Source organism: Thermomyces dupontii, assembly GCF_041956625.1.
Source record: "Thermomyces dupontii strain NRRL 2155 unplaced genomic scaffold VTN31scaffold_3, whole genome shotgun sequence".
NCBI lineage: Eukaryota > Fungi > Ascomycota > Eurotiomycetes > Eurotiales > Trichocomaceae > Thermomyces > Thermomyces dupontii.
Genome location: NW_027192309.1, coordinates 1,303,308 through 1,327,932, shown reverse-complemented (window position 1 = coordinate 1,327,932; position 24,625 = coordinate 1,303,308). Strand labels below are relative to the sequence as shown.

General features: G+C 54.0%; 9 protein-coding genes across 9 annotated transcripts; 4 read left to right on the top strand and 5 right to left on the bottom strand.

The window, feature by feature from the left end:
* Positions 1–372: 372 nt before the first annotated feature.
* Positions 373–4,863, bottom strand: VTN31DRAFT_3946 (uncharacterized protein; the record flags this gene model as incomplete). The annotated part of the gene is made up of 5 exons (XM_069404279.1): positions 373–900; positions 958–1,291; positions 1,345–1,595; positions 1,644–4,367; positions 4,426–4,863. 5 exons carry the CDS (start codon positions 4,861–4,863, stop codon positions 373–375), a joined length of 4,275 nt encoding a protein of 1,424 aa, XP_069261269.1.
* Positions 4,864–7,390: 2,527 nt separating this feature from the next.
* On the top strand, positions 7,391–9,454 carry VTN31DRAFT_3945 (uncharacterized protein; the record flags this gene model as incomplete). The annotated part of the gene is made up of 1 exon (XM_069404278.1): positions 7,391–9,454. The coding sequence occupies one exon, from the start codon at positions 7,391–7,393 to the stop codon at positions 9,452–9,454; it is 2,064 nt and encodes a 687-aa protein (XP_069261268.1).
* Positions 9,455–11,408: 1,954 nt separating this feature from the next.
* On the bottom strand, positions 11,409–11,732 carry VTN31DRAFT_3944 (uncharacterized protein; the record flags this gene model as incomplete). Its single annotated transcript, XM_069404277.1, has 2 exons — positions 11,409–11,523; positions 11,587–11,732. 2 exons carry the CDS (start codon positions 11,730–11,732, stop codon positions 11,409–11,411), a joined length of 261 nt encoding a protein of 86 aa, XP_069261267.1.
* Positions 11,733–12,641: 909 nt separating this feature from the next.
* On the bottom strand, positions 12,642–14,162 carry VTN31DRAFT_3943 (uncharacterized protein; the record flags this gene model as incomplete). The annotated part of the gene is made up of 1 exon (XM_069404276.1): positions 12,642–14,162. One exon carries the CDS (start codon positions 14,160–14,162, stop codon positions 12,642–12,644), a length of 1,521 nt encoding a protein of 506 aa, XP_069261266.1.
* A 1,287-nt stretch (positions 14,163–15,449) lies between these two features.
* On the top strand, positions 15,450–16,449 carry VTN31DRAFT_3942 (uncharacterized protein; the record flags this gene model as incomplete). The annotated part of the gene is made up of 2 exons (XM_069404275.1): positions 15,450–15,532; positions 15,594–16,449. The coding sequence occupies 2 exons, from the start codon at positions 15,450–15,452 to the stop codon at positions 16,447–16,449; spliced, it is 939 nt and encodes a 312-aa protein (XP_069261265.1).
* Positions 16,450–16,494: 45 nt separating this feature from the next.
* On the bottom strand, positions 16,495–17,597 carry VTN31DRAFT_3941 (uncharacterized protein; the record flags this gene model as incomplete). The annotated part of the gene is made up of 2 exons (XM_069404274.1): positions 16,495–17,033; positions 17,111–17,597. The coding sequence occupies 2 exons, from the start codon at positions 17,595–17,597 to the stop codon at positions 16,495–16,497; spliced, it is 1,026 nt and encodes a 341-aa protein (XP_069261264.1).
* Positions 17,598–18,254: 657 nt separating this feature from the next.
* On the top strand, positions 18,255–18,745 carry VTN31DRAFT_3940 (uncharacterized protein; the record flags this gene model as incomplete). The annotated part of the gene is made up of 2 exons (XM_069404273.1): positions 18,255–18,353; positions 18,506–18,745. 2 exons carry the CDS (start codon positions 18,255–18,257, stop codon positions 18,743–18,745), a joined length of 339 nt encoding a protein of 112 aa, XP_069261263.1.
* A 1,616-nt stretch (positions 18,746–20,361) lies between these two features.
* Positions 20,362–21,913, top strand: VTN31DRAFT_3939 (uncharacterized protein; the record flags this gene model as incomplete). The annotated part of the gene is made up of 3 exons (XM_069404271.1): positions 20,362–20,376; positions 20,458–20,996; positions 21,082–21,913. 3 exons carry the CDS (start codon positions 20,362–20,364, stop codon positions 21,911–21,913), a joined length of 1,386 nt encoding a protein of 461 aa, XP_069261262.1.
* Positions 21,914–21,924: 11 nt separating this feature from the next.
* Positions 21,925–22,530, bottom strand: VTN31DRAFT_3938 (uncharacterized protein; the record flags this gene model as incomplete). The annotated part of the gene is made up of 1 exon (XM_069404270.1): positions 21,925–22,530. The coding sequence occupies one exon, from the start codon at positions 22,528–22,530 to the stop codon at positions 21,925–21,927; it is 606 nt and encodes a 201-aa protein (XP_069261261.1).
* Positions 22,531–24,625: the final 2,095 nt, after the last annotated feature.

The following is a 24,625-nucleotide window of genomic DNA, read 5'->3' as shown; positions in this document are numbered from 1 at the left end:
CATGTACGAGTCGTGACTGACAAAGCTGATAATCTTCCACATTACATTCCCTCCAAATGATCCAAGCAAGTCCTGCCAATGATGTGTATTCCTATCACATGTCACTAACAAAAAAGCAAGCCATTGTAAAATGTAGCAAAGCTGAAGATGCAAATCAAGACCTTGTCCTCATCGTAACTCAACCACTCCAGTATTATACCTACATAAAAAGAAACAAAAGGGCCACTAGGTATAAAAGTATATGTACGTATGCATGCGAAAGAGACTTCTGCAACCAAGCACAACCGACCAAACCAGATAAACCCCTGCACCGATTCAACCATGACATGAACGAAGGAACGAAGAAAAAAAAAAAAAACCCAACGCCGACAATCAACACGTAACGAGATTGATATGATTATCCTGCAACGCCGCGGCGGCGAATAGTGTGCGATGCGGATGAAAGGCCGTGCAGGAGATGGGCGTGGTGCGGTGTTGATGCAGGAAGCTCGAGTACGGCTCGTATGTGGAGAGGAAGGTGCCGTCGACGTTGAAGGTCTTGACCTCGTGGCGGTTGGTGCCCGCGATGAAGACGGGTGCGTGCTCGTGGACGCTGAGCGTGCGCAGCGTGTCGCGCGTGGCGGTGATTGTGTGGATCGGATTGTTCATGCGCAGGTCCCAAAGCCGCACCTCGCCGTTGCGGCTGCCAGAGAGGAGCTCCCGGACGCCGCCGCGCTGCATGTGCACGTTGGTGATCCATTGCTTGTGCTCGCGCCACACCTTGACCATTGCCGTCGTTGGTTTGAGGCGTTGGTCGAACACCCGGACGGCTCCGTCGCCAAACCCGGCAATGAAGATGTTGCCCGCAACTTGGTCTGACGTGAGGGACGTGATGCACGAGCCGGATCGCGCAGAGATGTCCTGGCCTCGATTAGCAATCGGAATTCTTCATTCGCCGGGGTAAGCTGCAACACTTACGGCAGTGCACACCTCGGTGGCCGCGTTCCAGACCCGAATGACTTTGACATCGCCAGCCACCAGCACTTTTCCTTGACCTTGTTGCCAGTCAAATACCATGCCAGCATTTCGATTGCTCGGAATCAACTCGGGCAGCGCCCGGAACGCCGTCACAATCTCGACATCCTTCTGGGACTCGTAGTTGCGGAAGATCTTCAACACACCGTCCGACGAGCCCGTCATCAGCAGCGCCTGGTCGTCTTCATTGATGAACCGGATCTCATTGATCCTCGACCCAGGAGGGTTGCCATTAGAGAATCGGCTCAGTCGAATGTTGCGTTGCCAGTCCCAGATTCTTCTAGAGTTAGCCAATGATTCAGCCACGTAGCAGTGCCAGATATCACTCACGAAATCGTGTCTCGGTCATCCCCAACCGCGAGATGGTCTTCAAACTGGTGGAAGCAGAGCCTCATCGGCTGCGAATCATTCGATAGCAGCGCCGTAGACACGGTCCATCGACTAGTGCCCGCTTTTTCCTTTAGCGGCTGCGTCTCTGCAATGATCCTCTCGTTCCTGCTCCGACGCCACAGGCGCTCGTTGTAGTCGGCGCTGCCCGGCTCGTCAGGCTCATTGGGTTTCATTTGTGGTTCCCGGAAGTACTGGCATGCATTAGCCGAGGCTATACAATAGGGGAGATAGTGAAATACCTCTGTAGACCAATCCAGGAATCTACTCTTCAGCGGTATGGAAGGAACAGCGTTCGGATCTCGTGGCTTGAACCCACGCGATGTTGGCGTCGGTGCCTGCTGATAAGCTTTACTGAAAGGAACCTGGTCGTTGTCCTCTGGAGGTCGCGTCCATTCGGGCGGTGCCCGTCCCCGAGGGGTCACTGGCACGCGGCCTTTGCCGGGGAAGGTCTGGTGCGCTGCTGAAGACGACTGCGGCCGTTGATCCGTTGAAGATGAGCTTCCAAACGCAAGGTTCTTGAGTTGCGCGGCGACGCTGGCGGTCCGCCGCAGGCCCATGGACAAGTAGCCCTCCTGCTTCTGCGGGGGTTGCGAAGGAGGTGTCCCGGGGCGGGATTTTGCCTCGTAAGACTCTGCAGCCGAGGGTTTGTTGCCGTTGAAACGATTGTTGAGATCCTCAATCTCGCCACGGACGCGAGCGGTCATACTCGCCATCGGCGAATGGAGCAGGGTATAATGGATGTAATCGACAATTGTACAGGCGTCCTGGGCAATCTCCGGGTGCGGGTCAACAGACAGGGTCAACAGTTGCTTCCAGATCGTCCCGAACGACGTTTGCCTTGAGAGAGAATGAGACGTCGGCGAAACTCTGTTGACGTCAACACCCTTCTCCAGGGCGAAGCCGTTCATCTGATCACTCTGCATCTTTTGAAGGAGCGTATTCTTCTCTTCCTCTAGTTCCTCGTATGCAGCGACCAAGAATTTGTTCTCATAGCGCTTAACGAACGTTGACAAAAAGACCAGCAGCTCCTTTCTCACCAAGACACTCCCATCCGCTGCCGTCGGCAAGATCGCCATGGCAATGGACTCTTCGATCTGGGCGACCTGGTCCGTCAAATCCGGGATGCCCAGGAAGTTCGTCAGCGCGTGGAGCATCGCGGCTCGCACTTCCGGGACGGGGTCAAAGTTGAGCTCACACAGACGCTGGGGTGCGCCGCAGCGGATGCCCATCCACTTCGCATCGGGGAAATCCAACCAGAGCATACTTAAGCAGAGACACGACCACTGCCGTAGCAATGGGTTCTCCACATCCGACAAATGCTTCAGACAAGACTCGAACAATTCCGTAGACAGACAGACATTCTGCCCCTGTGGATAATTCTTGCAGAAGATGGCCACAATGAACGCGCACATGGCTCGGTGCTCACTGGCGTTACCGACAGGGATTGGGGAGGAGGGGTTCAAGATGGAGATGAAATAGTGGATGCCGTTATCCTTCAACAGGTCATTCTGCACGGTGTGATCAACGGCCATGATTCGAGCCCAAATAAACACCATGACCGGCTTCAACTCCTGCGCAGCAGACTGCAAAAGCTTCACGACATACGGGAAAATGCCAATACTCAAAGCCAAGTGCACTGCCCAGGGTCCCAGATCAAGGAACTTGCTCAGAAGGATCAATGCCCGTAGCCGATGCGCTTGACTCAGCAGCACCTGCAACACAATAGGCAGCTGATCTGGCGGGTTCTTTTCCGTGGGACCTGAAGCAAGATATACCTCGAATGCAGTGAGTTGCTCGGCAAAGAAGGTGGAATGCTGATACTCGTAGTGCCGCTTCCCTTCCTCGTGCTCGATGAGCGCAGGCAGCTGGTTCAAAACCATCTCGACGGCCAGGTCCCAACTTTGCCAAAGTGGATGGTTGTGTGTTTCCGGAAGCTCCGGGGACGACATGGGATGGCACTGATAGGTGCGCATGATTCGCTCCGAGAGCAAAAAGTTCCGGAATAGTGCCGCCACCATCAAGTCCTGGCGGAAAAGCTTCTTGAACAACGGGCGGGGAAGGGTATTCCAGGCAATGGTGTCAGTGATTGCAGTGAAGATCCAGTAAAGCTCCCCCAACGGACTTCTTCGGTCCTGCAATCTCCCCGGGACGCGGAAGTCGTTGATGGAAATCTTGGTGTTGAGGGGATTTTGTAAGATAAAGTATCGCAGTGCAATTTCGATCGGCGTTGTGAGGCAGCAGGTAAAGAGATCAGCAGGTAGGTCTGGATTGGTGGGCAAGGTCTCATTCTTCTGGCAAGCGGCCAGAAGAATGCAGTCGCCATAATTCTGGACTACGGCATTCGGGTCCCGCTTTTTGATTTCCTGATTCTCCTTCTCGTGCTTCTCCTGAAAGGCGTGGAAATTGTGAACAATGTTGCCAGCACGCGAAACGTCAAACACAAACAAGCTTGGTCCCGCTAGCCACGACTGCAGGTCGTAAAGAGAGACGGGGATGTACTGAGTGTAATTCCGGTTGAACACCCAGATCTCGCCAGATTGCGTGGGCATCGGAACGCCGTGGCCATTGTAGTGGAACAGAACTCGCTCATCTTTGGCATTGCGGCGCAGTGAAATGCAAAACTTTTTCGTTTCGTCCACGGATGGATCCAGGTATTGTTTATATCGCGTTCGTAGGCTGAGTGTCTCGTATTGCTCTTGCAGCTTCTTCCCAATTTGCTCCATAATCTTGTTTTGCCCACCGGTGACCGCCGTGGGATCGACCCAACACTCCAGCTTCGCGCAAGGATTCGTCTTGACTACGTCCGGAGGGTCAACTCCGATATTCAGACAGATCGCGAGCGCTGCGGAGACGGTCTTGAGGCGATCTCGCATGCGCCAGTCCTGAATGGGCCAGCTGCCGTCGGGATCCCGGGGTATGCCGGTCGTCTCATGGCGCTTTTCCGTGAAGTACATGTAGAAATTCTAGGTGCGATCAGCGGCGTTCGTCAAACGACCAGTCCACTGTCATCAAAAAGCCTACCGAATGGAGAAGTTTCAGATATTCGCTCGACGTGTACTCTTCCTGCCAACCGTGGCGCATCGCGACGTCATCTTCTTCCGCTTGGATGGGCTGATCGCGCCCGACTCGTGGTCCATAGTCACTCCTCGCCCGATGTAAAGCGGCTGGCCGGCCACCGGTCGACGGCCGTGCCGGGGCAGCATTTGCGTCTTCTGCTGATGGTTTGTCTTCGGACGAGGGACGGCCATTGGAAGCAACCGTTGATACGGACGGTCTCTGCACATCAATGTGGGTCAAGGAGCGATGATGATGCCCTAGGGCCGAGGGTGACGGGTCTCGCTCGCGGGTCGGCACCGGCGTGTTGGAGTCGAGCGTCACACGAACGGTCTTGGTCTTCCGCTGTTCCCCGGTTGCTGCCAGGTTGGTCGCGTGCGGCTGGCCGTTCGGTTTATGATCCATGATGGGCCGGAGCAAATATCGCATGGCTAGATCGACAGGAATCTCGGACAAGGTACAGCCGAGGTTGGTCGGCAAACATCTAGGCTTGTGGGTTACTCTACACCGAATGAGTCAGTCCGGAATCCAGACCAAGCAACATCGGCCACATCCAGATGCCTTACCAGGCTGTTGTTCATGGTGTCCCGCACCGCCAGTTTCTTGTACTGTGACTTGGTAGAAGCTATCGGTGCGTCAGGAGCGGTGGGCCAAAACAGAGGGCGTCGGCTCCGCACCAAAACCGCAAAACTTCATCGACGTTTGATTCCCGATGGCTTTCTCACCCCGGAATCCCTCGAGGGTTCCTGTGTTCACTGGCAATCGCCGCAAGTCCGATGGTGAGCTAAGCTTGGGTGGACGATTCTTGGCGACGAGAGGCGGAGCAATGTTTTTCCCAACCCCGTGGCAGCCTGGGGCATCCACACGTCATATGACTTCACGTGGCCCAATTTCTGTCCAGTTGGCTCCGAAAGCGTCGCGTGTCGACCTCACGCTGGACTTTTTCGACTCCATTATTGCTTGCCTTTCTGTCTGAAGAGAAATGGATAGATCTCTCGTGCTCTAAGCGCAGGAAATAAGTAGGCTACAGAAGTGTCAGGTCGATGATGTGAGTGCGAGTGCTTCAAAGCATGCCGAGTTGCTCCTCTCAAACAGTCTTCGGAATCTAGCAAGCCCTGAAGCATGATATCTACAAGGCAGTCATGCTCTGTGGGATGGCACCGCGAGATTATTCTGGCTCATTTTGCTCATTGATCTGTCTGCATTTTCATCCACTACGTACTACTGGGTATGCAAGTCGAACTGTCGAGTGTCGAAGCTTCGAAGGTGATCACTGATCAGTGGGTATGGTATATTATCACGTGACTTTGCCAAGCATCGCTTCAGATCCATCGCCCGATTGGCGTGTTTCAGATCTGTAACTCGCATGAGAGCGAGGTTACAGCCAATCACTGGGGCTGTTGAGACGCTGTCTGTTGAGTTCATGCACAGACAGCTTCGTATCCGATGAGCTTAACGGAGAAAAATGACCAACTGGATTACAATTTGTCGAACTCGAGTCAGTCAATGTCCGTCTCGACGGAGGAATTGGAGTCAATGGGTGTTTTGGCAGTGTACGGAGTACTCCCGGACAATTCTACAAGTGTACCGCAGGCCAGTGGTCTCATTGGGTCCTTACTCCTTACTGTGCGCGAGGTACGAGTACTGTACTCGTATGTACAGAAAAGAATACGGGGTATCTGGTGGCAATAAAAGTCCTGCGAGATATAAAAAAGTACCAAAGTGAGCTGAACCTCGCAGCGCCCAGAATGCGTCATCTACGATCACTCCGATTGATTCGGCTTCGGGGACTTCGTCTCTCCGCGAATGGAAACTTCGAAAGCGGCGTTCTCGTAGGCTACTCCCAATGCAGTATTCATTTAGAGTTTCACACCATCCCACGATGCCGGATGTCATGGGCTGGCATGGTCTTTTCCGACCCCGATCTGAATCGAGCCGCCACTCTCAGGATCACGACTCCTGCGACAGCAGGACTAGGATGCAAGGTAATCGGGAGGCATTGCGGCGCATTCAATGCGGGAATCATATCGAACCTCTTCTCGAAGGAAGATCTCTTTGTACGGAGGAGGGATTGATTGATTGATTTCCTCGTCTTGACGAGACGAGGAAAAAAAAAAAGACTCGACTAAAAAAAGTGCGGAATTGCTTCTCCGCCTAAATTTAGAACCCTGCCAAGCCCAGCACGGACCTTCGTTCCTGTAATGGCTCAAATTGGGGTCTGTGATTGGCTGCTGTTCGGGCTCTTGCCCGGAGTGAGGGCTTGGGGGCTCCTTCCCCACCGATCAATCGACTGTACCCTTCGCTCTTGCTGTGTTTCATCTTTCCCCTCGTCTCGCCTCAGTCCCGTCGCAGCAAGTGCGCTCTTTCCTCCTCTGCGCCTGCTCCCGTTCCTGTTCCTGCCGTCTTCGTCCTCCGTCCTTCGTCTTTCGCTCCTTCCTCGCTCTTGCTCCTTCTCCATTTCGGCCTCGCGCTCTGCCCTGGGCTGGGTCTTTCTTCTTCTGTCGTCTCTTCTTCTGCTCCTTCCTTGCCTGCCATCCTTCACCCTTCTTCTTCTTCTTCTTCTCTTTGCTTAATAATCTTCCCTTCGAGCCGGCCGCAGTCTTCCCTGGCGGAACGACCGAGCCAAAGCGCCCTTGCATTGAGTATTTTCGCGCTTCTCGTTCTTTTTTTCTCTTCTTGTTTACCCGGAGTGTACCTGGAGAGTGTGCGCCCTGTCGGCCAGGGTGTGGAATCGAGGCTGCGAGCGAGTTCGTCCGGTCTCTTAGTCACGCCAGCCCCGGTGTAATTGACCCCAATCTGATTGACCAACCTCGAGGAACACGTGGTGCTGTGCCGATTCGAATGCGATACACCGTGGACTCGTTCACGAAAAGGCGCTTGTACGGGGAATTCGCTGTGGCTGGGGCTGCTGGTGAGATTTAGGAGTGATAAGATGCCCGTTCGAGCAGGCCCGTCGCCTTTGCTCCAGCCGGCGTTTCCCTCGTTCTCAACCGTCGTCGGCAATGGCATCGACTCCGTCTTGCGATTAGACCGGCAAGAGTCTCAACGGCGAGCCGGTCAGATGGCCGTGCCTCCATCAACGTCGTTCGAGAGCCGGGGGAGCATATCGTCGTCGGTGCCCTCCGAGTCGACCGAGTCCTCCCCCACCACGACCATTTCGACGTTTGATACGCCATCGGGGACAGACACGTCTCCCAATTCTTCTCCCGAATCCCCCTCCTCGATGTCTTTGCCGTATCCAAAACCTCTGGTACTTCCAGACAAACCTCCCAAGAATTGCACGTCGCCGGCAACTTCAGATGCAAGTCCGGAATCACAGCAGCGCAAGGTCCCTTCCTTGCGATCCACGTCGCCAGTGCGACGAGGTCGCAACCTCAAAAACCTCTCGCTCAAGGTCCCGACCCAACCCTCGCGCCCCGCCGTTGCCACAGCTGCCGTAATGGAGTCGACGGCAGAGCACGATCTGTCAGCGCCGCCGTCACCCTTCTTCCACCCCGTAAGATCGGCGAGACGAAAGCCCGCCAATTTGACGATCCAAACGCCGCGATTCGAACCGAGTTCATACCGCACCGAATTGGTGCCTCCGACACCTAGCACCACCCAGCCGTCGTTGAGACGGTTTGAATCAACTCCGTCGCTGGGCTCCGTCTTCTCTCCCACAACGGCGCCTCCGAATGGTCTGCAACCACCGCGACCCGCTACACGGGATGGCTATTGCAGCACTGGACGCACCTCGCAAACAGGGCTCTTACAGCAGGTGGATGAGGAAGAGTATTCCATAGACTCTCGAGAATCGCTCAAGCGCAACGAGCGTGGCTATCCAAATGGACCTGTCAGGATTTACGATTCTGGTGTCTATCTCTACCTCGAGCCCACCCGCGAGGAGGCAAGCCAATTCGATGTAGTGGTCAACGTCGCAAAGGAGGTCAGGAATCCATTTGCCGACAACAAAACTGACGGGAGAATTGCCGGCCGTCGTCAAACAAGTTTTCCGTTGTTTCAAAAGCGATATTCGATCGCAGACCCCACGACCGCCGCTTCGGAAACGTCATTCACCACCGCCCTTGAAACGCAACCAGCACGGCCCACCAGCCCAACCCCATGCAAGGAGCGAAAAATGGAGAAGATACCGGAATACGTTCACGTGCCATGGGATCACAACTCGGAGATTTTGGACGACCTCTATCCGCTATGTGAACTGATTGATGATCGGATTTCGCAAGGCAAGACGGTTCTTGTCCATTGCCAACTCGGTGCCAGTCGGTCCGCGTCCTTGGTCATCGCGTATGGACTGTACAAGAACCGCCATCTGGACTTCAATGACATGTACGACATTGTCAAGTCCCGCAGCTGCTGGGTGGGACCCAACATGAGTCTGATCTACCAGCTGACGGATTTTCGATCGCGGTTGCAACGTGGCATCCCGTCCACTCCGCCGTCCCCAGACTGGTTCAAGATGGGGCCGCATGCCACCAACAGCGCGCAGCCAGAACCGATGGATACGTCGGATGACTCGTCGGAAGACCGCGCCAAGATGTCGAGACGAGGGAGTCCCAAGCCTAGCGTGCCGGAATCGGCAGCCGTGGGCACTTCGACGGCAGAAAAACAATCGGTGACGCTCAATGCTCCACAGTCCGGCTCTCGCACGGAGCGCCCGAAACTGCGACGAGTCAGTCCTCGACCACTTCCGCTACGGGAGAAGTACGAGACGCGTGCGCCGGGGCCAACACCTGCAGAGCCGGCGGGCCACAAGCATGCGCGGTTCCCGTCGATTCACATGGATCTGGGCATCAAGGAGCCACCGATTTCACCATCAATCCTGTCGCCGCGCGCGGCATCGTTTATCAATCCGTCGATCGCGCGGACTCTGGCGGGGGATGTGGCGTCGGATGCGCCTGCAGCGGTTGTTGAATTTGGGCAGCCAGCATTTGATCCGCGGTCGCCTCCTCAACGACACGAACCTCTGATCATGCGCAACATTGATGAATTCTTATGAGCAGCACCGGCGATTACCCTGGACGGATATGGGTGGTAATGGGTCTATAGAGCTTGGAGCGAGACAGCGAAGCGGGGCTTCGCGATTTATTTCTTTTCTCTATTTCATCTTCACTTGTTTTTTTTTTTTTTTTTTTCTTGAGATGCTCCGCATTACGTCGGCATGACAGGCATTGTCCATGTAATATTAGTGTTGAATGAAGGGATGGTCATCATTAATCCTTCCCTGGTATTGTGATTGTAGTTCCGTACAGACCATTTTGACAATCGGTGGGAAACAGTCCAGACGAAGGCAATTATCAGACTCAATCAAGGTTTCTCACTGACTGCAATCATGTATGTATTCTTGATCATTCGATCCATCATCACTCATCCATGTCATCCTCAGGCGGTCCAGTAAGCATCAAAATCAAAGGACATCAAGCCGTCCCCTCTTTTCTCTCTCTCTCTCTCTCTCTCGCGTACGACATTAGACTCTTCTCAAGAAACCCTCTCACTTCCCACAAGGCCAGCCCTTATCCTTGACGGGATTAATGTCGGCTGACTCCCGCACCTCTTCAATGGCCGCCTTCGTCTTCTCCCAATCCGGACAGAAGGCAATCTGCGCCAGACCCTCCCGGTCGGCAGCATAGGGGAAGCTATACTCCTTCCCCTCCTTCAAGAGGATCGATGCATCCTTGGGCGGGGTCCAATATTGCTTCTCGCCGGACAGGAACCAGGTACTCTCGGCGTCTGCCACGATCCTCGTGGCATTCAGGCCGTTGTAGCCCTTGGCGAGCCTGTCGACGCCCGGCAAAGCTTTGAGGTGGACGGTGGTGATCCCGGTGCCGTTCGGGTATCGGGAGATTTTGGCGTGGGCGACGGCGAACATGTGATCATGGCCATGGTGGCAGATGGGGGTGAGGTCGTTCCAGCCAGAGAAGGCGTTGAGGTTTTTGCCGGAGCCGCAGGGCTCGCCCGTGTTGCTGTTGTGTTCATTCAAGGGTCAGGTTTCATTGGGAAACTCGGGAGAGTAGGAAAGTACCTAGTCAAGTTAACTAGAGGGGAGAAGGGTTCACTTACAAGATGAATGGATGACTATGAGCATTAGTGTCATCATCGTTCTGCTGGAACTCGGGGATCCTCTGCCACACCCGCGGGATCAAGGCCTCGAAGAACAGGGCCGTGAACTCCTGGGGATATTTGTTGAGATCCACGGCGCCTTTGCCATGGACAAGTTTCCCGAGCGATACCAACCGCCACAATGCAACCCGACCGACTCCGTTGAAGAGTTCTTCGAATTGCTTCTGGACTATATCCCTTCCCTTGTTTACGAGTTTGGTTACTGTCTTCGAGGCAATCTCATCAATCGATCCATCTGATGCTTTTGGATGGCTAAAGGGGGGACAGTTAGCGTACATGATGGACCGCAACGGGTTGAAAAGAAAGTACTTACGTGACTGATGCATGGGGAAGCACCACAGAAGCAGCTTCTGCCAGTCCTTCCCGAAGGCTGTTGATATTAAACTTCTTTCACGTCGCGTAGAGCCTTTTCACCTGTAATCAAAAAAAGGAAAAAGTCAGTATGGCTTACCAAGCACTCCAATGTCTGTTTCGGATTCAAGGAACAAACTTTGTTCGACCAGATACGAGGCAATATAGAGAGGAAGACTGTCCAACGACTCGCCGACGGCCTTGACGAAGTCATTCTTGGAAACCTTGGGCGCAAAGACCTTGCCAAATGGCTCCTGCAACCCTTTGTCGCCGTCATGGGCAGTCTGAGCACTTTCAACACCCGGTTTATAGAGCTAAAAGACGACATAGGGTCAGCACTGAGCCGGCGGCAACAATGAGCCCTCGAAGCAATTCTCTCTCACCTGGTGGACATGCGCAAAGGAGTTGAGAAGCAAGTGTCTGCGCTCCGTCAGTCCAGCTAATGACTACTACTAACCAACAGAATCTGAGGGAGACAATCTTCACCCGCAGGCAAACGCAGTTTGGTTACATTTCACGTTTGGATTATTACAAGGTTCATTATCAACGTCGGTACATTTCCAGCCGCTGGGGCCAGCCATCCGGCTCGAGAGATATCTATGCTCCATGTCAGACTACCAAGAAAAGAAAAAAAATTCCTCTGGACACCTCAAAACATACTCAACATAAGTCAACTCGGACTTTTGCCCATTCTGATACCAGTCAAACAAGAGAACATTGTGAAGAGAGTCACAACCCAGCTCTTCCCACACCAGTGGCGGATCATCCTTCAGGTGTTTGAGAGACTTGTCGTTGCAGCCTTTCATCACTTTGTCCTTTTCGAGATACTCGGGGATATGGACGATTTGGGGTCTCGAGACCTTCTTAGGCGTGGTAGCAGGAAGGGCCTCGACAGCCGCCAGGGAGGCGGCCAACAGCAAACGTGCATGCTTGTGTCTCTGGGATGGCTCACTTCTTCTCAGGGAGTGGCCTTGAACGGATTGACGAGAAGAGGGGGCACTTCGCTCCGAACCTTCGTTCGAGGATAGTACAATGTAGACTTGAAGTCCTAAGCCCAAGATGAGAGTTCATGGAGGACATGGCTACTTATGGATTATTTTCAAGGCATTGTCGCTTGTAGACCAACACCAGAGAATCATCGCTCAATCAGTTCATGCGGTTCAAATGAAGGAATCGAAATTGTTGGTCCTAAAAGTGCCCAGGTTTCGAACATGGTTTCCGAACGTCAATGATCGGGACCCTATTTCTCAAATAACCGACATCTTTCATCAGACGAATCAAAACAAAGAATAGAGGAGCTTACTATTTAATTGACTGTGTCCCTTGAAGCCAAGGCAACGCCCCTGGCGGTGGGGGCGGGAATCCCCCAGATGATCCTGGATCCAGTGAATCACTTGGTTGTTGGATGTTGGACATTGTTTGATCATTGAAACGTGTAGAGGCCAATTTCCTCAAAGGGCAAAAGGTGCAAGGAGGGCCTGGGGGGCGAGTCAATTGTAACTTCAATGTCAAACCAACAGACAATGCGGAACTACAGGTACGCAGACGATACAATCTTGTCAGACAGCAGCCGGCCTCAATCGATGGTGTCCAAGCCTCACCGCGTACTATAATACATTGTCATAAGAGTATGCGACAGATCTAAGGAAACAGGACGTAGACATGCATAAACGTAGCCATGCGAATGGTACAGTACGAGACAGTGAAAACGTTGGTCATGATTCCAATTGCCATTGCAATCGCCACAGAAGGTCGATCACCTCATCGACCTCCTGTTTCTCGGAGTCGCCTCTGCGGACGAAGATCTGGCGAAAATCCCAGTCCGGTGTAATGTAGGCATCAACCAACCGATACGACAGCTTGTCCGTGTCGGACATCTTCTCTCGCAACGGTCCCAAGCTCGACTGGCTGACCTCGCCGTCAGGCGCAGAGGCATGAGCCGCATCTTCCCATGTGGCCTCCATGCGAGTCAAATCCGGAAGACCGTTGGGATAGACACTGACGGAGTACCCGTTGGCGAGAACCGCGTTGTCGCTGAAGGCGTAGCGCTGCAGGAAGCAGTCGCCGCAGAGGGGGACCACAGCCGCCATCTGCGCGACCGGCGCCTCGTACCATGAATTCCAATGATGGAGGCTGAGGAGTCGCCAGCCAGATTCGTAGAAGCCCGACACGTCACCGCGGAGGTCTTGCTGCTGAAGGCCTTGAACATGGGTGAGTCGCGCCTGAGTGTGGTTGTGGACACAGTCCATGATCTGCATGTCACCGCCATGATGACCCGAGCAGGACTCCAGATGCGGGGCGATTTGGCGCGCCAGTGGCACTGACAGGAAGGTCCCAGCACCATGGAACGCTTTCTTGATGACCGTGTTGTTGAGCTCGTCGTACTCAGTGCCGGCACCGAGGTAGGTCGGGACCAGAGGGTCGAATGGCGAGAAGGCTTGCCGCAGCGCGGAGAGCGATGGAAAAAAGGTATCGTTATCGACGATGCCCAGCCAGCGTGCCGCGCTTCTGTCACCTTCACCATCGATGTAGTCCAACATGTCCACAATCATCATCGCATGCGGATGCAATTGCGTAGGGCTTCCATCAGGAGGTTCCACGATCTTCAATGTAATTCCAGCGTCGGCGTAGTCTCGGACGAGGCGCTTTCCAAGATCCGACTTCCGCGGCCGGCCGTCACCAGGTTCGTCAACGATCAACGCAATCAGCGGCGCGCCACTGTTGCTAAGCCAATGCCTGAACATTGCTTTCGACTCCTCGAGGCGCTTGTAGGTCGTCGCAACGCCAAAGATGAACTGATCGTGCCTCATCTCCCGGTATGGTCGCTGCATGGGCAACTCGATCGGCTCACATGGGATCGATTCGATGGGATCACAGGCCTCCATGTTGACAGTCACCTTGTCCATGATCAACGGACGGCTGACGTTCACCACCGTGTCCACGAACAGCCCATCTCCTCGATCATACCGGGAGATACTATCGTCGTATCTTGGATTGATACAGCGGCGGACGTAGTTGAACTCGCGGCCCAGTTTGACTTTGGAGTTCTTCAATGTTTGCAGCTCGGGAAGGCTACAAACGGGGTAGAACTTGGGGTCTTTCCATGCTTCTTCCGGTGACGAAGCCGCAATGGAGACGTGCAGAATTCGAGCTGTGGACAAGAACAGAAACAATGCAAAGGCTACTGCAAGCACGACAAAACATCTTTGACCGAAGAAACGGGACGGGACAACCATGGTGGACTTCGTTTACTCTCTAAAAACATAGTCGAGGACAAAAGAGCGCGCCCCTCAGAAGCACGGCGCTTTGGTGACTCTGCACTAAATAATCGTTAGCTTGCCTGTTCCCTACCTCCAAATTAATATTTTAAACCGATAGAGCGACGTCGCCGGCATCTCGGATCCTGAGGAATACTAGGAATTCTTGAAGGGCTGGGGTGGTGTAAAACGCCAGAGCCCGACCATGATCTCTATGCGTGTTTTCTTCGGATCACTCGCTTTGGAGCTGACAAGTCGGGAGAAATTCCTCGGCCTCCCACTTAGGGTTCTCCTCAATCCTCGGAGCCTCACGTCTCAAACTCGTACCAGGGCGCAAAAGGGGCCAGGTTGCTGGCTGAGCCAGCGTGGCTTGGAATTTTATTCGCCAGATCCGTAAGTTAATTCCGTTGTCACGGTTAGTACTCCGTATGCTTCTTAAAAGCAAAGTGCGGCGGTGCACTTGGTTGCATACGGTAGTCTATCTACTCCGTACATACAAAGTAACTAATTCAAATTTTCAATAGCCCTAATTGTCTTTGTGGGGTCGTCATAGTTATGCCGATCAATTGGATAAAAGTTCATCTTTGGAGTCTGGAATAGTGTTCTGTTCAGCCTCCGTAACCTAACCACGGAGGACTTTGTACCTAAAGTTTGCGGGCTTTAAGCCAAGCATGGCTGGCTGTTTGGAATCTGTCGATCGGGCCGTGCGCCAGCCTAACTCTTAGGCCAAGGCGGCAGGTTCACATGTTAAACGGTGAAATCAGTCCTCTGCCCCGTTGGGGTATGTATTAACTATGAACTCCGTACTCCCTGTCAATGTTGGAATAGGGGCGACATTGGGATAGTACTCCGTAATAGTACGGAGAACTCGTAGTTTGATGATTGATAGAAGCTGACAGCACTTGGCACGCGAAGACGGGTTTCAACTGGCCAACCAGTGAAATGCATTCACGAAACCGATTAAGGTATTACAATTGGCTCCGTCGGTTGTCATTGACAACTGGCTAACCAGACCCAACGAAGGGGTCAACTGGCAAACCAACCCTCAAGATGGAGAGCTGGCTCTGGGAACTTTTTTGGCGACTGCTTCACTTTTCTTCGCCAACTGGCATAACCTTATCTGATCCCCCCACTTCGGTGTTTTCCCGCAAAGCACGATAGAGGGCATGCATGGATTTATCATTGATGTGTCCTACTGATATCCTCACTCCGCGAGTCAATTGAACTGACGGAATTGAATGAAAGAAGACGCCCACAATAAATGAGATGGCAAACTCAGAAGGTCCAGAATCTAATGCAAAAGGTCACCCAGCATTCCTAGAACCCAGCGAACTAGGAACAAAAGAATAGTAGGTTCAAAACTGTCCTCTTCAACCCGCGTAAAATTCCAGCACTGAAACTCAAAGTCAGCTGGGAGGCCTTCTATCAACGATCGCTGGAACAAGTACCCAGCACGGATCGCAAACCTGACGACGACGAGGACGACGCTGACAATGACGACTCCGACGAAGAGTCCGACCCCGGCACCAATTGGTTTTCGGAATACAATGTGCCGGACAAAACCCTCGACTTTCTCACCTCGTCGGCGTTCCCACTGTCTCCAGAGAATTTGAGTTCAGAGGAGCTCGGGGCGATTCGTATTTTGGATTTGGGGACGGGCAATGGGAGTATCTTGCGCCTGCTAGCCCGCAAGGGCGGGTTTCCGGCGCACGGGATGGTCGGCGTGGATTATTCGGCGGTGAGCGTTGAGCTGGCGAGACGATTGACGGCGGCGGGATCGCCCAGTGGCAGCGGTGACGGAGGGATCCGGTTCGTGCAGTTGGATATCTTGGACCGGCGGAATGACGCCATCCTCCCTCCGCTGTCATCGTCCCGTGCGGGCGAGGAACGAGGGACGACGGACGGGGAGCGGTTGGACTGGTTTCCGTACGATCGGCATGGCTTCGACCTGGTGCACGACAAGGGCACCTTTGATGCCGTGTCTTTGTCCGCGGAAACCGAGCCTGTTGATGGTGGTGATGAAGGGAACGCTGCAACAAGGATATGCGTTCGCTACCCGATCGTCGCGGCACGTCTTGTCCGACCCGGCGGCTTTCTGCTTGTGTCGAGCTGCAATTGGACCGAGGATGAACTTATTAGGTGGTTCGTCCCGCCCGACGGAAGTACCTCGTTGCAGGTCTGGGGTCGGATCGAGTACCCTCGGTTTCGATTCGGGGGTTCCGAGGGACAAGGCGTCTGTTCAGTGTGTTTCCGACGGCAAGAATGATCTACTGACTTTTATCTCTATAAAGTTTTGTATAGAATGGATTGGCTATGTACATGTAGCTCGTTTCAAGACCGCAATCACACACCACCGTCCGCGGTTATGCACGCCTTCTCCCTCTCGGACCGGTGTCCAGTCACGACGAACCTCCTGGTCACTGCTAGCGTTCGCGTCTCGCTCGTAGATGCTCTCAATGGCCAGACCCAGTCTGACCGCAGTCTCGAAGAACGCCGCGACAATGGCTCGACCGGTGTGGAATCCCGCCACCACCCAGACCCTACCCTTGCTCGGGTCCTCCGGGAGGAACCAGAGCATGGTCCGGACCAGGTTCTCATGCTGCTCCGGCATCCACAGACAATCCGCGGCAATAATGCGGGAGAAGGTACCCCGATGTGCTTGAGAAAATCCGTCGTCGAGAACACCCCATTCGTGCGGCTGCACAGAGACTATCCCCCGGTTGATTGCGGGGATGTTGCGCGCGATGTTGTAGTTGATGGTGCCGGCCAGGGCCGGCGACGATGGATGGTCGGTGATTGTAACCCTTGATGCACCCGAGAGCGCGCTGATGATGGACGGCAGACCGGCGCCTGTCGAGAACCAAACCGTCAGAACAACACTCGAGACATGGTACGTACGATTCGTCCCCGACGAGTAGGATGCATACCGGCTCCCAATTCCAACACCGTCTGCCCGTCTACATCCCACATTTCCTTCCCGGACTTTTTCGCCGCCGCATCCTCGACCCCCTCCGCCACCACCAAGGCTGCGCTCCACAGGAAATGTGCAAACAAGCGTCTGCCGGCCTCGATGGGACTCGGTTTGTCGTCACCGGGAGCGCGTTGGCCCGCGGCGATTTCTTCATTGCGGCTATCGCTCTGGCCGGGATAGCTTGGGACGAGAATCTCTAGTCTTCCGTATCGCGGAGAGAAATACTGGAGCAGCTGGCCGGGGTCGCCATGGAAAGAAGGCGCATCGTCCGGCAGCAGATGGGGCAGAAAAGACGCGAAGAGGTCTTCAACTTCCTCCTCCTCTTCTTCTTCTTGAGCCTCAGGATTCAAGCTGTCGGCCGCGGGGCTTGTGTCGGCTTCTCGCCGGTTGTCTGAGTGCGGTTTGGGTTTGCGGGGAAGCGACCGGATCCGGGAATGCAGCATGCCGGTTGAATCTCTCTCCTCCCTGTTCGTGTGAGTCGATGAGGGGTGGCGGCGGCGGAAGATGGAAGAATCATGCCGGGCAGATCGTGGGACTGCTGGGACGTGGGATCCATTGGGAATTCACTCGAAACAAATTGGCATTGACAGCTATTTCTATCGAAGCAATCTGTTATGTACAGAGCTTTTTCTCCCTTCATCTTCAGACATGGCTGTGTGATGAATCGCTTGACAGAACCCGACTTGTTTCAACTCAAAGAGTCCAGCGGAAAATAATAAAATCAAAATTTCGAGTCCATCGGCGAAACCTGCAGAATGCCCATCACGTGACTACCCGATCACATGGCCCCGTTTCCCAACGCGCATCCGCTAGGTATCAGCAGCAGTCATAGTGGCACACCCGTCGTGAGACCTGGTCTAGATTCAAGCATTTTAAGGACATTTGCATTCAACCTGGTCTCGTTGCTGTCCTTTGCCTCTGAATAGTCTTGAACAGTCCTGTTCGTTTGAGTCCTTGACCGTCCTGACCGCTGCCCCTCTAGCCTTATCTCTTCATATCGTAACCTCCACCGCTCCAGGCAGATAAGCACAGGGTCATCTCGAATCCCCTTGCCCCAGCATCAAAGAGCACATCCGTTACCGGAACGTCAGCGACCCGACATGGGGCTATCCTACAACGTTTACCTCAACGCCAACCGGATCTTTGGCTGCCGACAGTGCAAGACTCATCTGGCTGACTACGAGGACATTATCAGTCGGGTGAGTCGGTTCTGTCCCAGTGTTTCGTTTGATCCCATTTCGAGCCGGGGACCTCCATTATCGGAAAAAAAAAAAAGAAAAAATTGTGGTATCCCTGATGTAATGGGTCTGCTAACTGGTTTTCTTTTCTTTCCCCTCGTCGGGATCGATAGAACTTCCGCGGCCAACATGGGAAAGCGTTCCTGTTCAGCGAGGTGGTCAACGTCACGCACTCGGAGCCCGTGGAGCGGAGCATGACCACGGGGCGGCATATCGTCCGGGATATTTCCTGTCGACAGTGCAAGGAGATTGTGGGGTGGAAATACGACAAGGCCTACGAGTCCAGCGAGAAGTACAAGGAGGGCAAGTTCATCTTGGAGGAGGAGCTGCTCTGCGTGCTGGCCGCGTCATGAGCATGGGAGCCACTGGCCATCATTTTTGTTGGCAGCTGCCCGCCGTTGAACTGAGTCGTCAAGCGGATGGCGTTATCGGAGTCCTCAGGCCTTGTCTGACCTGGCGTTGGTTTCTTTTTTCTTTTCGTCTTGTTTGAGTGTTTTGAGTTTTCATGGTTGTTCTCAGCGTCGCTTCGAATTTTTGATATATCAGACTATGATTGCAGCGCAAGTCCTGAATTTCTTGTTCTCTGACTTTTCCTGGCATACATCGTTTATCCATAGATGAGTTGGCCTTCCCTCATGCGTCTCTATCATGTAAGCAGCCCCCAACCAGCCAATCACAGGGCATCTCCATTCCGTATCCATCCTCCACAGTTCCCCCTATCGTCGCTGGACCTGTGGCTTCGGCCATGACGTCAGGCTGGGGCCCGGGCGGGCAGGCTGAGTGCTGACTCAGCGCCAGCCATGTCAGCTGACCTGGGCGGTCGGACCCTTGGCCGCGTTGGCGGCTCCAGGGAAGGTCCTTGGATGATCGAGAAAGCTCTTTCAGTGGACGCAGCATGACACAATTGCTGAGACATTGCTTTCAGTCTTCTGCCCTTGGACAGGACTTATGAAAAGGTTACGGAGGTACTCCTTTTACAAGAATGTTAGAAATGGTCAAGCCATGATCCAATTCTGGGGTAGCCTAAGGCAAGAATCTCCAAAAGTGGACTGCACACTGGACGGTCTAGCCGAGACCAGCGGCTTTGAGAGTGATTAGTGGCCTTTTTTTAGTGCCTATTCTTAGCGGGCTGTTCTCGGATCCCCATAAGCAGCGGTTGAGGTGTGGACTCGATGTAGTTATTTCTTATCAGAGAACTTGAATTCATGCATGAGTCCTGGAGACCAAAAAGACAGGATCATGGATCTGCTCATTCAAGCAATGTCTACCGCGCGGCGTGGACAAATAACCATTGCCGCGGTACTTTTTTTTTTTCATAACCTAACAACTGTTTTAAGCGCTCAATTCCTAAAATCTATCCATCTCATTGTGGCATGATTGGTGGATCTGGGATCCTCCCGCCCAGAATTTCGCATTGTTTCGCTTGCATTCAGTGCTTCAGGAACCCTGCGACACCCACAAATCAAAAAAAAAAGGAAGCAAAAAGAAGAAAAGACTAAGCTCCAGCAATCTTCGATCGGAAATCCATCCATGCATTTGGTATGTACCTTAATACTAATACAGTACCTACCTTTGGTACCTACTATTTAATCATACCCATGATCGATTCTCGTGATCAAATAATGCATCCTGGCCTTAGTCTCCCCGCATTAAGTAATTCTCCGTGCCGTCCATCCTACGTTTCATTGGCCCATTTCGCACGCCCAAGGGTGGTTTGTCATCCATTGGTGGCCCCAGGCACCCAAGCTCTCGCCTCCACGTCCACTTCGGACTCGCTTCAAGATCGCCAACCGTCTCCTGGTTAGAACGTTCTTCTCAGCGCCCATTGTTCCGTCCAGAGTCGTGACTCTTCGTTCTTTTCTCCGGCAATTTGCAATTCCGGTCATCGTGCGTGATTTTGTGTCATTGAACCGGCTCGTCCTACCCGACCGCACAGGTTCTCGGAACTGAGGGTAGGAACGAAATAACTATGGCTTCGTTCAAGGTACCGCCCGGTTTTGTTGTGTTGGGATGCTGGGGGAGAAAAAGAAAAAATTGGCTGCTAATTGCGGTCTTTGTTGAATAGGAATCCTCCGTGTCGCGGCCCATGGCTCCGTCCGGCCCCTCAGTCCGCCAGGCCGGGGTACGAAATCATTCCCACTCCCTCTCGTTGGGTGCCGCCAATGCGAACCACCGGGTGACGCGCCGGAAGAGCATGACCTCCTCTACCGCCCTCAATGCCGCCGCCGTGGCCGCGTCGCTTGACGACAAAGAGCCCACCGCGGCGATCCCCGTCTCCCGTCGCGCGGGCGGTCGGAAAGGCACCGCCGAGTCCTCTTCGGTCGGGACGCCGTCGGGGTTCACGTCGTACCTCTCCCGCAGTGTCAACAATGCCTCTGTCAGTCCGGAGACGGCCGTCCGCAAGACGTCGCCCAGCTCCGTTGACGATCACACGGCGGTCGACGGCGCCCGACCCGTGAGTAGCAAGCCCGTCAGCACCAGGAGCCGCAACCGTCGGGCCAGCGAGGGTTCGCACTTGGTCCAGGGCAAGCGCTTTTCGACAGAGCTGCGGTGCGAACAGTGTGGAAAGGGTTATAAGCACAGCAGCTGCCTGCTCAAGCACAGGTGGGGGGTTGGCATCTATGTTTCCCGGCGTCCTGTGGGAGCTCAGCTGACTTGTGGTGTTCTTCTCGAACCGGCGATTCATCAGATGGGAACATGATCCGGCCTGGGCGTTTACATCGAAACTTTTGATCTCCAAGCACCAGCAGGTGCAATTGCTCGAAGCGGCGTCTGTTCTGGTGAATATGAACCAGAAATCGTCGTCGAGTCTCGCCGAAACGCAAGACGAGTCGGATAATTCGTCGGCTTCCGCGGCAGCGTCGTCCACGGAAATGCGCGACGGGATCAGCTCGACAGAGACCACACCGCCGCCCACCGCCGACATGGATGACGACGATGACGAGATCCCCGCCGGCAAATACGCACGGTCGCAATCGTTCCGATCAACAATCGGATCGAGCTCGTATGCTGACAGCGGGCCGCTGCACTCGCCGGCCTTCTCATCGACGTACGATCGGCAACCGAGCATCGACACCCGGCCGTCGACCGCAATCACCGCGGAGTCGGACCACAACACCGAAGACGCGGACCTGGCGGCTGCCATCCGGCTATGTAACTTTGGCACGCCGCGCACGAAACCCGTCTCGGAAATCCCTTCTTCCCTCACCAGCAATGTCGACAACAACAACAACAACAGCGACGTCCCTCCCGTCCCTCCCCTCCCCGCACAGTACCTCGGCCAATCCCTCGGCCAATCCTTCCTACAAAGCTCCCCCTTCTCCTTCTCCCTTTACCCGTCGCTGTCGTACCGCGTCTCCGACGAGCGGGACGTAAAAATGGGTGACGGCGACGCCGAAGACGACTATCGAGACCGAGACCGCGAGTCAAGACAACGTCGCAACGCGGACGTAGACTTTGGGCCTCGGCCGCACGACGTTAATGATGACGACGACGGTGTCTTTGGTCGGATGGAGGAGTAAAAACAAACAAATCAATCCTCTTTCCTCCTGTCCTCTTTTTTTTTTTTTTTTCTCTCTCTCTCTCTCTCTCTCTCTCTCTCTCTCTCTCTCTCTCTCTCTCTCTCTCTCTCTCTCTCTCTCTCTCTCTCTCTCTCTCTCTCTCTCTCTCTCTCTCTCTCTCTCTCTCTCTCTCTCTCTCTCTCTCTCTCTCTCTCTCTCTCTCTCTCTCTCTCTCTCTCTCTCTCTCTCTCTCTCTCTCTCTCTCTCTCTCTCTCTCTCTCTCTCTCTCTCTCTCTCTCTCTCTCTCTCTCTCTCTCTCTCTCTCTCTCTCTCTCTCTCTCTCTCTCTCTCTCTCTCTCTCTCTCTCTCTCTCTCTCTCTCTCTCTCTCTCTCTCTCTCTCTCTCTCTCTCTCTCTCTCTCTCTCTCTCTCTCTCTCTCTCTCTCTCTCTCTCTCTCTCTCTCTCTCTCTCTCTCTCTCTCTGTCGCTCTCTCTCTCTCTCTCTCTCTCTCTCTCTCTCTCCGTTCCCTCCCCTGGGGAATGTAACTCGACATCTGGCACCCGCCCCTTTTCTTTTTGATTCTTCATCCTCTTCGTTTTTTCCCTTTGTGAAGCTTGTGGATTCCGGCAGTCCATCATCGTACAGGGCTTTATTATTGACTGATGGATGTTGGTTCATCGACGGAGAGACCATTGGATGCGGATGTATGATATTAACTCGCTGATATCATGATGATTTTTTTTGAGCCGGTCATCGAATCCTATACATACTATCCATCCAATTGGCTTCTTCTTGCTAGAATGCACGTAGACCGTTGTGTATACCTTACTCTAGGTAGGTAGCTACCTACCTATATACACATGATCTGGTCCTGTCTGGTGGGGTGTAGATCCTGCGGGGTGAGACCAAAACTTCAAATTCCTTGGTAAAACCATCAAAATAGTACTATTTTGTCATCTAACGAATAAGGTCTTGGATCAACTACTATCGAGTACTAATAGTACGGCTGAGGAAGACAAGCCCGTTTACTGCCGGTGATACCACTGGTCCGCTGATATGAGTCGCTTGCAGGTCACTTCGCCCACATTTGCGTTGGAGGACTGCCAGACGGGCCGCCGCGGCGCGGGATAGGGCAGTCCCGGCGGTGCCCGTGGCACGCCCTTGCTTGCCCCCTGTGTCTTCTCCTGCTCCGCGGCCGTCAGTCCCGCAATCTCAGGCACGTAGTGCGGCTTGCGCAGGCCTTTGAGTCCTCGCTGGAAGGCCCGATAGCTTGCCTCTGGAGTCACATGTGCTAGGGCATGCAGGCGGCTGGTCACGGATGAAAAGACTCCGTGTTCATCAACAGTCGGTGTTGTCGCGGCGCCCTTCTTTCCAGCGGCAGACTCTGGCGCGAACGGATCTTCCAACACCCCCTGCTGTTGAATGGTGGTGTCCGCTTTTGTCACTTTCTTCAAGTATGGGGTGATATCTTGTTTCCAGCTGCCCGTGTCCAACTTGGATGTCTTGTGCTCCCCGTTCAGATACGTCGGCAGCAATCCAGAACTGCTCGACAGTGGCTGTACACTCTCCTTTGTCGTGGGCCGTGCAAACGCCGCTACCACCGTGTTGTTCTTGTTCCGTTCAAGGGCCCGAGGTATCGGCGCCGCATAGATCGACTGTCGTTTGTCATCCGGTGTCTGAGGCAGAAGCCCTTCCTTCTGGGACTGAGTATACCGGGAATCAGCCGACGTCGACAACCCCTCGTGCGCCTGACCCTGGTAGACTTGGAAAGGCTGTCCGCCAGAAACGGCTGGCATGTTGGCGTATTTCAAGTTGATGCCATTGGTCTCCGATGGCATTGGGCTCGCATTCTGCTGCCTGTTTTCATGAATGGTGCCGAACCTATCCTGCCCTATGTACGCGATCTGGGGCTTTTCTGGATTGCTTGTCACGCTAAGTTGCTCCTGCAGATTGCCTGGCAAGTAATCGAGGGTGTTCACTGCGCCAAATGGTCCTTTCCCTGGAGAACCGTAGTACGACGGGCTGATGGGTTGCATCGCGGCGCCATTGGACATGGAATATGCGGGCAGCTTGGAGGACGAAAGATCATTAGATAAAGGGTGAAAGCGATCGATAGGGCGACGAGGACGCTGGAATACCCCGGTGGCTGCCTCTGACTGCTCGTCTATGAATTCTGGAAAGCCTGTTGCCAATGCCTTCCATGGCCTGGCAACCGTATTGCGCGGGTGCAATCTTGACAGAGTTCCCAAGGACAATGATTGTGCCGTTGAGAGATTGCTCTGATTGTACAGGTTACTGTTCATGAGCCGGGCTTTGGCTGCAGCACTCAGCTCGGCAGCTCTCGCCTGAGAGGTGAGCGAAGGGCCGTGGCCGGCCATATCTGCCGTGGTCGTCCAAGGAAGAGAGGTTGATGACTCCGTAGACAATTGTGCAGGCGGCTGCTTTAGTCTGCTCGACAGTCCTGATGCAGAGCTCCAAGAGCTGTCCCCGGACACCGGCTGATCATAAATCAACAATGGAGGAGGGCGTGGCGGGTCCGGTTTCGGGATCAAAACAGTGAGAGGTGGTCGTCTGCATGGAGTAGAGCCAGAAATAGTTTGTGAACGTGTGAACGACTTCGCTGATCCTGACCGTTCTGAACTGGAGCCCAAAGAGGAAACTGATGGATGCACAACGGGAGTCTCTTGTTGCGCCATGCTTGCGCCTGGCCGTGTGCTTTCTTCAGGGCATCTC